Below are 13,571 nucleotides of genomic sequence, written 5' to 3'. Positions count from 1 at the left end.
ATTTGCTGATCTATTCGACATCCATGTATTTTTGGTGGTGACGGCCGCCCATAGATGTAAAACCCACAAAAATTTGATAACAGCACGTTTTAAGCCAATTTTGTTATTGCGAAAATTGATACGATGCATTATTCACTTCGTTGAATTACACTTCGATAGAAATTAGTGAATTATTTCAGATTTCTTGGATTCCGTCGTTGTTTTCAATGTAGTACCCAGCCAAAACCAGAAGGCGCCCTCACAATGGCTTTGTAGAATGGGTCTGAAGTACATTATCCCTTTCATTGGTTTGTGACTTATTAGGTAACATTGCACAGTTTGATTTTTCTTATCCTAGAAACAGTTGCAGCTGACAGAGAGAGAGGATTGTTTTTCCTAGAAGCTTATTTTTGCCCTCTTATTGAGATACACATGTGGCATAATTACCTACTGTTATCATTGGTGGAGATATTAATTAAAATCTGTGATACTGTTAATTTAGTTTTCCTCAGAATAGTGAACGGTTTAAAGTTTTCATTAGAAGGTTGAGCATTAATTTCCCTGTGGTCTTTTGCAAGACAATACAAGATTTAAATGATATATTTGCTCTATTTATCACATAAAAATCTTTTAAAATAGGTCAAAGGACTGAAATTGTGACGAGTTAATATATTTTGGCTGTAGTAGTTTGCTTATTTGCTGTATAACAAACTTCAATTTTATTAAATTAATGATATTTTTCATTCAGTTTTTGTATCTGATCATAAAATAAAGTGATGTGACTTAAACTGTATGTTGTATTGCTTACTTTTTAATATTTTAATATTCGAATTTTATCATGTGGCATTAAGCCATGTGCTATTTTAGGTACATAATTTCTGTTGAAAGTTAATTGACAGAATATTTGTGGCATCTGTTATTGACTGGTTGGAGAAAGACTGTTATATTCCTGTATACATGAGTGAATTTCTGCAACATCTAGTGAATGAGAGGATGCAGAATTTCTTTTGTTAGAAATCCATTACAACCAAAAGGTTGGATTACGGACTGTACAAATATTTTATTAATACTAAATACAAAAAAGAACAAAAAAAACTAAATAAAAAGGCCAAAAAATACTACACATGCATATTAAAATTCATGAACGGAAGAGCAAAAATACTATTGATATATATCATTATATAAATTGTACTTAGTGAAATTTAAGAAATAGCCGCATTATACATGATAAAACTATTCTTCAGCCTATTTGTTCTGCAAAAAGGTACGTTAAAAGCGCACTTTCTCCTTAAGGCTACGGTACTAAGATTACATGACGGCAATAGGCCGTGTAATTTGTGGCAGGTGTTGTCTTTGAACTCACTGAATAGGCGCTCTATCAGCAATTGGCGCCGTTGGCGGAGGGTAGTAATATTGTACTCTGTAAGAGCTAGCACGGTTGAGTACGGTTGAGCACGGTTGAGCACGGTTGAACCGTGCGAAGGAAAAGCGCTTCTATCAAGCAACAATGCCTACGTAGATGATGATAAAACTGACCTAAAAGCCCCCTCGTGATCTGTGTACATGTTAAGTTGGAGATTCGCGCAGGATACCCCTGTAACTGTAGGGTTAGTTCATTGGTAAGCTAGCGGAAGTTGTTTCAGGGGCGCTGCTCCGAGTCGCCGATTTTGGGCTTACTCCGCTATGAGAAACGAAACTGGAGGGGCTTCTAGCCATTGTAAAGACACAAAAAATTAGTCTAAAACAGCATAACATGTGGCCGTGCAGCGTTAAAATGACACAGGTTTATCAACACAGGTAACAAAATGACTCACAAAAACAGACAGAACTGCGCAAACCATGCATAGAGCTGCGATCTCTAGCCGTTTGGTCGCTAGCGGAGACGACAGACATTTTGCTTTAAGAGACTTCAAAAAGAAATTCATTGAAAATAATAGGTGGTGACCTACCAAGATTCTGATGTTGACAATAGACAACCAACAGTCCACCGTCGATCGCAGCAAAGATCATTCGTAGTTTAGTCGCGACTTATTACTCATCCGAGAGAGAATTTTGATTTTAAGATTAAATCTCAGACTCTTCACGGGCATCTGTAATTTGTATATGATGGATCTGATAGGAAACAAGACAACGCTTAAGAAGACATTTTAAGCTCAAGTAAAATTCACAACTGTAAAAAGTCCACCTCTCTGCGCTAGCGAGATGATAGTTGGCTAATCTTGTGGGAAGGAATTCCCTAAACAGCCCTCTTAATCTCAACAAATGCAAGAAAACTTATCGCTCATAGATGGAACGAATAAAATTTGGTTTCACATCACTATTTTAACATCATAAATCAAAACAAGGTTTAATCATTACCGTGATCAATTTTTAACTCGGTTACATTGGGTGGGTTAAAAGACCTTAATGGATTACAAATCTAATTAACATCGGTTCGGAAAAACAAACATCGCATTTATGTCTGTAATGAAGACTCTTGTTGTTTTTCAGAACAAGGGAAAAGCATAGAGCCGGAATTTGTTCAGAGATGTCATCCCACTTTTCTCATACTTTACACCCTAACGTTAACCTTTATGTGTCATGCATCATTAATAGATCCATTTGATCCACAATTCCCTATATTTAATGCTTATCTGTACATTAGTAAATTTGAAGTTTCCAAGAAATCTCGCTTTCAAGTGCTTGAATTTTTCAGAGGCCAAAACACTTCTCAACTGGCTACGAACAAAAAACGAACCCACAGTTAGTTGCCCATTGAGAAAAAGACATTTTGTATTTTGAAGGTCATAGAGGTTTGGCGAGTAGAGAAACTTTGATCAGACACAATGCACTTGTCTTACTTTTCGTGTTAAAAGAAATAAAAACAGACAAAGTATAATTTTATTATCACGACTTTTAGACGCATTAAGCAGATAATAAATAATAAAACCATGTCATCAAATTAACAGGTTTCATCTGGTAATTTTTGTAAGGAAAGGCTGTTCGTGATGTAACCAACTCTAGAGCTTCCGCAAGCCAACCTCTTAAAGTTTGACCGAACAGTCGACCGATACTTACAAAATTATTCCCTGATTTGAAAGCTTGAGTAGTAATGCCTATGAACTTCCTCACGCTGCTCCACTTTAGATCTCCAATTTTTCTGTTACGTTATACGCCTGATGATAAACACTCGCCCTACTCCACCATAGCTTTGTATAGCAAGATGAATCACACTCATTTTGATGAGCTCTTACCTATGTTCAATTGGAGGACAGACTTCTCGTTGGCGTCCCGATTATCAATACTTAAGCAAATACAAGTTGCCTTCAATAATAACTCACATCAGTGTCACACTGGGCTTTGCTTTGTGTGGCACGTTTCAGTTCTTACCACCTTCGTCTCATCCACGAAGATGTGGAAAACCTGAAATGACGAATTGTTGTTGTTGGCACTGGCCATCAACAAATTTCTTTCCTCTTTTCCCAAATTATTGGACGCATAAATCAGTCAAAAACGTTTCTGCCATTTGGAAAAAGATTTAAGCCATTTTTTACGAAGGCGGAACAAATGAAATATTATAATATTATAACCAGGTGAGGACTCGAACCTCAGTTCTTTTTTTTTTTCCAAGTGTAATTAAAAGAGTGAAAAGTCGACTGTCTACGGAACGAAACCAATCCTGTCCTCCGCTTCTCTTAAAACCTGGTTTGTCATCTAGCGGCAAGTGATGGAAAATGACCAAAAGTAATATCTTGAGAAAGAAAAGTAAATATTTCTAGATTAAAATATCTTCTGCCTTAAACAATCTCCCGATTCAAGACACTTTCGATGCGCTGATGAAGCAACATTGACAGGATGGTTTACCGTCAAGTCGCCCGAGAGTCATCTCGCCCGAAGTCATATCGCACGAAACCTGACTCATGTTGCCCGAAATTTTAGCTATGTCGCCCGAAAAAAAAAGTCAAGTCGCCCGAAGAAACAAATACTAAACGATCTGAATTTCAGACTGTTAATAGGCAATAACGTTGAGAAATTTTTATCACTAAAGCGCTCTTTGTTTCCGGCAACACCATGAAGATTCTTAAAGTGTTGTTCGTTCCTAACAACAAAGAGAAACGTTGTTCGTTGCCAACAAAAAAAATCCAGCGTTGTTCGTTTGGTATGCAACCGTTTCTTACCCACGAACGTTTCGTAAGCTTGAGAAACTCATTATTGATTTCTAACAATACCATCAAGACTTTGACTACATAGATATCGATCGTATGCTCGGAATAGAAATATGTATGAGTAACGATTCTAAAAGCGTTGTTCGTTTCTAACAACAAAGGGAATCGTTCTCCGTTTCTAACAAAAAAATGAAGCGTTGTTCGTTTGGTATGTACTCGTTTCTTACTACTAATCCACGACGCGTGACGATTCAAGCATGGTGATCGCTATGTAAAATTCAACCAAAACACCTTGATGACATCTTTCTTTCAAATTTTTACAGTTTCAACTTCAAATTACGTCAATCTTGGTAATTTCATTTTCTAATCTTTCTTCCTATATTTTTATGATTGCATGGTAGCATACCGTACCCTCGTTTTGTTATACAAATTACTGAAAATATATTTACTTTTTTCTATGCCGCTATTTTTGCGTGCAGAATGCCTTCGCCATCACTATGGATATTTTCTAAAGACTTATCAGTGTTCAAAATAACTGAAAAATGGTCAAATTATTATCATTTTTTATTTCGCATGTATTCCGTGGTAACACGGTTTTCGCTAAGACTTTTTTGTGATCAAAGTTTTGGAAAATATATTTACATGGCTAATTTGTTGTCACAGCGGATTAAAGTGGGTGTCTTTTCTGATCTGTCAGTTCCCAACTGAGAGTTCGCAGTTGGGAACTGATGAAAGGAATGGAGTGTTTCTTTTTCTATCGTCAATCAGTTATCAGTTGGAAGAGGTGCAGATTCTGCCTTAGTTTGAGCCTCTTTATGTTCCCGGCTGATACTTAACATTGAATAGGGTTTGTCCTGTTGGAATTTGATTGGTTAACAAGCTTCACCTGTTGCCTGTCCATATACAAGCACTCCGTCAAAAGATTTTAGGGGCCACGGTTGTTCCCTTTACTGATTTTTTACTCAGTAATAACAGTCTTATCATATTAAGTTTAGCCACAGACAAAACAGAAACTAAAGATGAAAATGCCTTTTTATCACCTGAGCAGGAAGCTGTCCGGAAAGAATCAAAGCTGTAATCTCTTTCATAACATGAAACACTTAATGCAAATTTGGTAAATGTAAGATAGCGAAAGTTTCCTATACCTGATTTGCGTTATGAGCGCTACATTTAAGATAAACACACAGAACTGTATATACACGGTGTAAACGATAAATGTAATTAAAACAAAAATCGAAAAGTCGTTGGTGTTGTGGGAGCAGGAAAGTGATGGATGCCTGGACTGGGCAGTAAATAATATCACAAGAGTTAAGAAAAGGAGACTTTGCAAAACTGGAATAAATAAGGAGGAATCAGCCGGCTGCATGTTACGAAGTAATTGCGAGCCAACTCCATAGTCGCGTCTTAAGCACTGACGATAATCATCCAAGATGTTGTCGGCTATAGAACTTCAATTTACCGACAAAAACCGGTCGATGTTCCTTCGTGTTTCAGGTAGCGCTGATCAATTGAATTAGTATGCCGCTTTTGCAAACATAATAACATAACATGCTTTTTATTTCATTATAATGGTTTTGAAAAGACCTTTGCACTAGCATTAATTCATGACAGGCAAATAAAGTAAAAGTGAACCTATCGGACAAATACATCGTATCTATATCTACTTGTAGTCGAGTATGCTGAGCGCCTGGCCCACAGATCTTCATGAACGTTTTGCTTTTCATCAATGCTTTTGTTCGTAAATAACCCCTGTTCCCTATGCAATAATGCACTAGGATTGCATGTGTTAAAGGAAAGACGCTTCAACGCCCAGTTCTCTTTTGTTATTCTTCTTCTCCTTCTGAGCGAAATTTCGACACCACGTTGTCTTTCGACGCCGTCAAAGTATAAATTTCAAGTTTGGAGTGTTGTTATAAAGCAAATCTTTCATAATTCACGATAGTTAGAAAATGGTTACGGCGTCAACAGAGATAAATTCTGTTTACATTATTCCTATTATTCGCAATAATTAAAAAAAATCGCTTGTCACACTTTCTTATGCCACCAAAGGATATTCAGATTCAGGAGAGCTTGGGGGCGTTTATTTCGTTCTATAGGCGAGACTAAGTGTCTAAATGTGGAAAATTTGGATGACCTGTAGGAGAAAGCGAAGATAGGTATAAGCTTATGTTATTTGTTATTCCAATCTTTCATAATAGCAGTAGTTAAATGAAAAACAAAGGAAAATTTGGGGGCATTTTGACAAAGAGCGAGACTTAAATTTCGCACTGGTTTACTCCAGTTTGGATAATAACATCGCTAGTAAGTTTTCCGCGATACACTGAAGAAACAAACAGCTGAGCACCGAGTTTTTTCACCGATGGTCTTATCACATTTTGACGTCCTCTGTGATCTGTTACTGTACAGACCAACAACAACATGCTTGTTTGATTTGATAATTAAAAAAAGAAAACAATGGTGGGTCATCAATGCGTCTGCCTCCAAAAGATCGTGACCACAGACAATCAAAATGCGTGCATATTTCAGCATTTCATGGACTGAAACGGTGATAATTTAGTTCAACTACCTGACATATCCAATTACTCTTTTGGGCACAAAACTGAAGGAGGGAGAGAGAGAGAGACGTTTTAACTTCTATAATGTCATTGGTGGAACTGTATTTTTCTACAGATTAATTTTGATAATCTTTACTCACCCCTTCATTAAAACAAAACTAATTTGTACAATGTTATGAAAAGTTTAATAATGGATAAGAATCTGCGCTTCGATCTCTCAATCCTTTTTCCCAGTTCTCGGGCTGGCCACTGGCGTCAGTTATCTCTTTTAAATAGAACCAAGAGTATAACTTGAAAAAGGAGAAGCGAACTTGGCTCTAACCGACCCCTCTCTTTGCCAAGAAAAAGTCATATTGTATAATAACAGAACAGCTTGGTTTGCCCCTAACCGCCGGTAAGTCGCTGTTATAACACCTTCCCCTCCAATTACCTTTATTAAAAAAAAAAACTATAAGTTATCGAGATGATAGAACAACATGACATGTCTTCAACGGCCAGTAAGACACCGTTGCAGGACCCGCCAACTGATAAAATAGCTCCAGTATCATGCTCTCTTATAACAATTTTAGTTTAACTTAACCTTTTGTGGGAAGGTGTTTATTGTCATGAGCTAACATCAAACCTAGAAATTATTTGCGATTTGTATGTAAAAGCCCATCCCAAACGAGACTACAAAACCAAACTACTTTCTATGTTTGAGGTGAAAGTTACTTTTTACCACACTGGATGATGTTGCAACGTGCAGTTACTCGGAAATCCTCAACTTATAATCCCGTAAGGTTGTGACCTCAAAAACAAAATTCCTTCAAAGTGAGAATAAGAGATATTACTTCCCACATTTATTTCTGAGCACGTATATTATTTTTATTCGCATTCACTTGACCGAAATATCACGTGAGATTGTTCCCTACTTCAGTTTACACTTTAATCTCAATTTATTTACGCTAAGTTTCTCCGATGAGTTTGAAACAGTTAAATGGTGTGGACCCTTACTGCAAAAAATAATTATGCCATGCAAATGGAGAAAATTGTTGACTCTACTGGCTGCGTAGTGAAGCCTTCAATTCTGTGAATAAATTTGCAGAACTCCCTGCTGGCTGCTGAGCATTTTCCTCGTTAGTTAGTAAACATTGTATTTTATTACCAGAGATGATATCCGTTAGCTGATACGTTAAGACATTTTTATCACTGATCATCATTATGAAATGGGTACGCCAATTGCAATAGGGTGATAAATGAAGACAAGGCAATGAATGGTTTAAAGCTATCAAATTAATCACCCAAAATTTTCTGAGTTTCGTATACCTTTTTTATCACATTTGTTTTTGCAGTAGTGAGTTTAATTTCAATTTTTCCATGTTATACAGAAGACTCCACTTGTGTTCCGTGTGTTACGAGATTAGTTGTCGCCGCTGTCTTCTTCAAACGCACTCTTCCGGCTGGCCGACTGAATTTCTTTTTTACCATTCGGATAAACGCCAGGCGGAGCCTTGAGCTCAAAGAGATGTACAACCATGGGTTTATGGCACTGTTGCCATGACCCAACCAGTAGCAGAGGTACATAGCAAAGGGAGGCAATGGCTGCGTTTCTTTGATCACCTGATACAGCTGAAAGAATTGCGTGGGTAGCCAACATACAGCAAATACAGCGACAACGATGACAAGCATTCTGACCACTTTTCTCTTGGCGATTTCCTGTTGCCTCTGATTTTGTGACAAATAATTCCCAGGAACTTGACGAAACCACAATTTGTGAGCGGTTTTAGCGTACAGGATGGATGTGACACTTAGTGGCAAAAAATATTGGACTACAAACAAGTAAACGAAAATTCCGCCACGAATTGTGGTGCTTTCTTTTCCCAAGATGTCAAAGTTGAAACCGCAAAAGTCCTCCAACGGATAAAAATCCGAAATAACAAGAATTATGGACATTAATAGCATCGAGAGAATCCAGATGATAGGTGCAGCGTACTTTGCCTTACGAATACATTGAAGGGGGCGGAAAGGGTGAAGAATCGCCGTGTATCTGTCGTAAGCCATGAACGCCAGGCACAGTATCGAAGAAGCCGCAGTGACCATTGCAACATAGTAAAAGCCTCTGCATGTTATTTCCCCAGCCAGATCATGAACTATAAGCCATTTGCCGCCATTGTGTAGGTGAATAACGGAGAAAGGCATTACAACTAGCGTAAGTAACAAATCAGCCACCGCCATGTTGACGAACATGGAGCTGCTCATTGATCGCACTTCCGGTTTCTTCCACACGAAGTAGATCAGAAGCGTGTTACCAGCAAAGGCAACGACCATTGTTACCACGTAGATCACGGTCAAAATCACTTTGGCCTCGTCTGTTACCATAGCGAATCTGAATGTAATATTTTTGTCTGTTATGGAAGCAAGGAAATCGAAATGAGATGAGACTCAGAAGCGAGATTGAGACAAAAAATTCGTTTCAGCTTTATAATTTACAAATTTCCACGCCCCTTAGGGCATTTCACAATGTTTTAGAACAAAAGATTAGCGGATAGAATTGCAAACGAAGCAAAACAACCTGCACCGCTTCTTAATAGCAATGCTTGACAATAACCGCTAGAAGCGCAAATGACGAGAAAGCGTTATGGAAACGTTACGGTGAAAAATATAACGACTTACAATAGATGAGATCTTAATGCTTTAACTTTTGCAGATATTTCAAACGTAAGCCTTGTAAATCTTATCTAGCATTCAGAAAGGGGATATAAAACAACCGAAAGACGATTCCCAAAATAAGCTCTAAGCTGCCTCGACTTTGTTTGAGTCAATTTCAAATGAATAAAGTTCTATCGTTCTCTGTTACATCATAAGACCAAATGTATGATACTTTAGTATAATTTTAACCATCTGTGTTAATGAAAAACGGCACGAAAATTTTCACGAATTGTTCCAGTTGTATTTCTTTCTTTTTAATCTAAGCCCTTCGCAAATAATTACCAGATGGCAATGGCAGTTTGACATCACCTGCTTCTCAGAAGAAGTGACAGAAAGAATTCTTACAAGAAGCAACGAAATTTTGAAAACAAAACCCAGATACAGTTCAAAGCCGTTTGCAATGCTACAATGTAAAATTCGCTATATAATTTCAAACATAATTTTGAAAAAGAAGGCGCTCGTGGAAGGCAAAGTAGAACCTCTCACGTTTACAAAAAAAAAAAGTGCTTGTCACAAGATACTGACTTGAGGGCAACAGTTGTTGCCATCCGCCGGATAAAGTAACGAACTTTAGCGAAAAAATCTGCACTTTTGTGGTAGAAACAGAATAAAAAAGGCTACTGGGAAAGTCGTTAACTCATTTGTGTCTTCACAGGGATACACTGATCCAAGTGTTTTTTTCAGGTTGATCTAAAATAAGAAACAAGGTATACCTTTGAAACATTTCAAAATGATTTTCTATGAATATTAATCCGGGTCTCGATTGCATCTCTTCTTGACAGCCAGACAGGAATATTAGACATAAATGTTTGCATGAGGGAGTTCTCAAATGGATTTCATATTCAACATACCTTATATTAATTATCAAAACACATACAACACGGGCTTGCGTCTTCCGCTTTAAAAGTCACAAAAAAAGAACCGTCGCCTTCACGTCAATTTTATTTTTACCTCATAGCCCTCCTAGTGAAGTTTAATTGCATGCAAATGATCCCACGTATGTTTGACAGGTCCATAATGAGTCGGTTCTGCATGCGTGCTGTCAGGCTGAAATAGCGAACGATGGACTAACTTTCTTTTCAGAAGAATATCTGCTTGAGGCGAAGCAACCACAGGAGTAAAGTTCGCGTCAGAATCAAAACTATAAATTCATATCAAATTTTGGTAAAATTTCCGCACAGCCCCATACTATTGTAAAACAAATCTGTCTTCCCAATGGCAATCTATTGTTTTTGTCATTGTTTTCTCTATCCAAGAACTGAATGCATAATGTAGTATGGGGCTGTGCGGAAATTTTACCCAAATTTTCTTTGGGCCATATTTATTTTCATTAATGGAAATCCGACAACGATTTGTCTGTTAAGAGGCGATCTCTGTAAGAGCGGTCCAGGGCATTTCGCATCGGAAAAAAGTTTTCCCTCAAACTTTGCCCAATAAACTATCTTTGGTAACAAGTAAATAAAACCACATTAGTTTCTGGAAATACGTCAAAATAAAATTTTTAGAGCTCTCAAAAGTCAAAGCTGCAAAAGGCCCTTTTTTGACCTCTTGCGACATCGAAAATTTCAAAAGTTGAATAGCCCGGTCTTTGTATCACACCGCATGCAGCAAAAAATATTTTGTATTCTTAAAGTGTGTGATATATAAGGTGTATAAAATGCATTTCAATTTTGATATTCGTTTATTCAGAGGCTCGTCATAATTTATTTAAAAACACTCGTTGGACAGCTTTCTGAAATTGGTTAAAAGTACTCTTTCTTTCTTGGTTGATATTGCTCAAGTCCAGACCAGACCATTAAAAACTCCGCTTGATTTCTGCTAATAAGATGTTTGGCTGCAGAAAAAAATAAAAACATCTTGCACTTATTGATTTTCTTCGCCGAGGTGACTTCGAACTTCTAGCGATATTGCTAGCGTGACAGCCGATTATGCAAATTAGTTCATTGAGCAAACTCCGACCGTTTTACATGGGTAACTCAATAAATCTTAGATTTTAACCATTTTAAGTAGACAATATAGTAGAAAATTTAGTGGAGAGAGGTTTAATACCACACCGATTAATACCTTAAACATTTTAAAAGGCCAAAATTTGACATATTTTATTATCTCGTGACGAAAGACGTCAACAACAACGTATCAAATATCATAATTTTGATTAGCGCTCGGAAACCCTTTTTTAAAAATTGGGCTTCTATTATTTCATATTTGAGTTCTGATGACTTACGCTATTCAAACCTGTATGAACATTTCAAAACCAAACTACAGGATTCTATTTAGTGTAACCGGCGATAACAGCACACACTGAAATACACCGTGACCACTGTCATATAGTTCAATCGTGTAATTATCCTGAATTGCTTCTCCCTTCGTATTAAAGCAGCGATAACATCGCCTTTTGGATCAGAATTCTGGTCGGCAGGAATAGGAGAAAATTTTGTCTGCACACCTGTCTTTATGAAAGTTTCTATTCAGAACTCTAGGGAGTACTTGTGGAAAAGGACCCCGCGATTTTTGAGGAAATAAATTATTACGTTACGTGTCACCTAATTTTTCCAACAATTAGCTATATCTATATTGTAAAGCGCGTAATTTTATTAGCTGTAATTCTTATGTCTCTTTCGGTACTGGTTTGCTTGGGATTAATAACGCTAAATTCTTGAAGCGGTATTCGCCACAAGAAGTTCTGTTTTCAGTCGCGTTCCTCAGAAACTTCGTTCGGAGACTCACGAGGAGTTTCCGGTTTGTTTAACTTGCCACAGAGTACTGACTCAATAAAGAGTCATCTCTGCTTAATTCATTTGTCAAAAGAGAGTTTCACAGTAGGAGAGCTTATCTTTGCAAGGGCTGGCCTGTTCGATATAGAAGACTCAGTTGTGGCAAAAAGTGGGTCTGCGCAAAGCATAGGCACACTTATGGGAAGTTCTGGCCCCAAAGTTCAGCGTGCCAGTTTCCGACACACCCTGGTAGTGATTCCAAAGGGGTAAAGAGCCAGTATTCTGTCAATTTGCAAATTTCAAAGGCCATTTCTAAGATGTATGGCGTTCAATAGAGGTTTAGACGATACTGCAGCTGAGGGAGCGGATGGTATAGAGGATTTTCTCCAAATTATAGACGAATTGGAAAGCGTGGTAGCAGAAATGGACTAGTGTAAAGAAGTTTGGAAGAGGCTTAAGGAGAGTAAGTTGTATCTGAAGACTACATACCTACATATCTTAATCACTGCGAAGAGGACGATAGCAAATGTGCCGATCACTGTAGGGTCTTTGCACTGAGCCATGATGGTAACACTGACGTTCAGAAAGTATGCAGTCACAGTCACAACGTGAAGTGTGAGGATTGTGAGAAGCTGAAGAGTGTTCTTGAAGAAGTAAATGGCGTTATTTCTGAGTACACAATGCAGTTGGGTAGGTTTCAAGCGGAAGACTATTTGTGTGAAGCAAAAAATGCTGCCGCTAAGATCTTTGAATGGAGAGGGCATATCCTGAGAGCAGAAACCAGGATCAGTGCCAGCGGAAAATTGTCGATACTTTGGAGGGAGATGAAGCATTTATAATAGTTGACTTGTAAGACAGGAGGAAAGCCTGGAAGTAACCTGATACGTACAGCTTCTTAACAGCTGTAAAAAAGATTGGTTTTCAGTGCTTTCAGTCCTAGAAAATCTCTTTGTTACCATAAAGTTACGAAATTCAGGAATAAAAAAGGTCTTTCTAAGATCGGATGCAGCAGGTTGCTATCACAACATCAAGATTGCCACTTTCAGCAACTTACACAAGAGGGCCTGCGCGTTTGGAGAGCGTTTAATGTTGGGCCTGCAAAGTTTATTCGGTAAAATTAAAATTGCAATTTTTCCACAGAAAAAATGACGGATCTGGTGGAGGAGATTCCATTTTTCCCCACTACTGCTCGACGAACTGCATCAGCAGGAGAAAGCAATGATGGCAACGACGGTAGTTCCTATCAATGCCCTGAACCTGGTTGCGATGAAGATTTTAAGACCCAGGCCGACCTTGACTTCCATATGAACTAGCTAGTTCATCATGTAAGTCCTGTGCCTGCGAGCATGACTTAAAGTCTTTATGACAAAGTGAAGAGGTAGTGGGTTCATCACTTTCAGTCATTGTCATTAGAAGGTGAAAGTTCGACTGAACTGGTTGCAGTGGCCACAGAACCCTTGACAAGTACATCAAAGCTTCCCATGGGATGG

General features: G+C 37.9%; 1 protein-coding gene across 1 annotated transcript; it reads right to left on the bottom strand.

The window, feature by feature from the left end:
- Nucleotides 1-6,840: 6,840 nt before the first annotated feature.
- On the bottom strand, nucleotides 6,841-9,343 carry LOC149035866 (tachykinin-like peptides receptor 86C). Its single transcript, XM_089191831.1, has one exon. It carries the CDS (start codon nucleotides 9,035-9,037, stop codon nucleotides 8,039-8,041), a length of 999 nt encoding a protein of 332 aa, XP_089047957.1. The 5' UTR covers nucleotides 9,038-9,343; the 3' UTR covers nucleotides 6,841-8,038.
- Nucleotides 9,344-13,571: the final 4,228 nt, after the last annotated feature.

Source organism: Pocillopora damicornis, chromosome 13 (assembly GCF_964200805.1).
Source record: "Pocillopora damicornis chromosome 13, jaPocDami1.2, whole genome shotgun sequence".
In the NCBI taxonomy this organism is placed as follows: domain Eukaryota; kingdom Metazoa; phylum Cnidaria; class Anthozoa; order Scleractinia; family Pocilloporidae; genus Pocillopora; species Pocillopora damicornis.
The sequence above is the reverse complement of the archived record's forward strand: the minus strand, read 5'-3'. Positions and strand labels throughout refer to the sequence as shown.